Below are 1,682 nucleotides of genomic sequence, written 5' to 3'. Positions count from 1 at the left end.
ACCAGCTAAGTAAGTTTCTTTAGAGGTGAAATTAACATTCTTTGCCATAGTTGTTTTCATATATACCTTAAATGCAATCTTTTCTCCAACTTGAGGGGCAGCTGCTAACAGTGGTAACATACTGTAGTCTTTCTTGAGTATCTCTACTGGATTCTGAAAAAAACAGTGTTAGTCATATGACCTTGTTACTGGTGAGAAAACCCGAACCCATGATATCAATCTAGACCCGTTACACGGGATGGAAAGAAAGATGCAGAGATAAACTTAGGCTAAACCGTACTTACCTGGATAATAGTAGATGAATTGGTTATAATTTCATTTAATTGCTGCTGCTTCTGATATTCATTGTTTCTATTTAAAATACAGGGAATGGTTTGCCCTCGTCCCCGACCTCTCCCTCGCATCCCCCGACCCCTAGCTCCTTTCCAAGAAAGAAGATCCTCTCCTCTTCCCAATCCCCTTCCCAAACTGGCGGGGAGAGACAAGCTGGGAGGAGGGCCAGGGGCCTGTCTGCCACCATTTGAATCAGAATGCTTCCATCCAGTAGCACTTGGCGTCTGTGCCGTTGACACTGGCCCTGGACAACCTCTTCCTGCTAAGAGGCCCACTGTCTTTAAGAAACCTACAGCACAGTCCTGGGGTCTCTGTGACCTCGTGTTCTGGTCATCTGACTCCGAACTGGAGTCTGAGCTGGAAGATGATGTTTGGGTTGCCTTGCCCTTGCCCTTGCCAGGAGTGAGGCTGAAGTTAGTTTTTGTAACTGGTTTGTTTGTAGTTGTGTTTTTCACAGAGGGTCCTTCCTTTGATAAGCCAGTTGATATTTTCTCTGAGGACTTTCTGACCTCCAAAACACCATTGTCGACACCATCGCTGGTTGATTCGTGAGAAGAGTCAGACTCTGAGGAGGAACTGGGGCTAGTTTTTGCACAGACGCCCAGCCCAGCTTTCTGCTTGGCTCTAACAAGGCTGTTTCTAACAGGCAAACCTTCCGGAGCACTGCGGCTCTGGACGGTCCACTGTTTCATGGCCTGTACTTTCGGAGGCTTGGGACTCTTTATCTGTCTTTTACATTCACCTTTCTCCTTTTTCTTTGGTGATTTTCTTCTGGTCTCCTCTTCATCATCACCCACTGATCCACAGGCGGCTTTGTTTTTCCTCTTGTTTTTTTTCCTCACATTCTGATCTATAATAGCTTTTGGTTCCAGGTCCAGGTCCTTCTCATTATCGTTACTGTTCACTTGTTTCTTCCAATGCTTCCTTGAATATTTGTAACCTAGCTCATCTTCTTCATCCTCCTTCAACTTTACTGCCCGCTTCTTTGCTTTTCTAGGTAATATGTGAGTATTGTCACCATTACTGGCCACTACAGAACTCTCAGTAACTCCACTCTCTTCTAATTTAACTCTGTCAAAAGAATAAGAAAGACAGCTAGAGTGAGTAATTCAGAAGGATATCCTCAGATGTAGTTAGATACTGGACGACTCTGCAAATTGTCACTACTGTCAGCCAATGAGAAATTGTCAAATCACTTAAGGACAGAAGACTTACACAAAATGGCCTACATGTGACTTATAATAAACTTTCAAATGATTGGTTTTATTTATTGAGTAATTTATTGATTGTTGCATCTAAACATTTTCTATTTATTTCTCTAATATAAACACTATCAAGCAGGTGTCTTT

At 42.9% G+C, this 1,682-nt stretch overlaps 1 protein-coding gene across 1 annotated transcript in view; it reads right to left on the bottom strand.

The window, feature by feature from the left end:
* Positions 1 to 1,682, bottom strand: part of COIL (coilin) — a 16,305-nt gene that overhangs the window by 11,016 nt on the left and 3,607 nt on the right. Inside the window, exons 2-3 of the mRNA XM_042782153.1 lie at positions 285 to 1,444; positions 67 to 153 (exon numbers count right to left, since the gene is read on the bottom strand). Of these exons, the coding sequence (XP_042638087.1) occupies positions 67 to 153; positions 285 to 1,444 (1,247 nt within the window). The remainder of the gene's footprint in view (positions 1 to 66; positions 154 to 284; positions 1,445 to 1,682) is intronic.

This window comes from Orycteropus afer, unplaced genomic scaffold (genome assembly GCF_000298275.1).
Source record: "Orycteropus afer afer isolate SDZICR_OR568_19922 unplaced genomic scaffold, OryAfe1.0 scaffold00249, whole genome shotgun sequence".
In the NCBI taxonomy this organism is placed as follows: domain Eukaryota; kingdom Metazoa; phylum Chordata; class Mammalia; order Tubulidentata; family Orycteropodidae; genus Orycteropus; species Orycteropus afer.
This window is presented reverse-complemented; position numbering and strand designations above follow the sequence as displayed.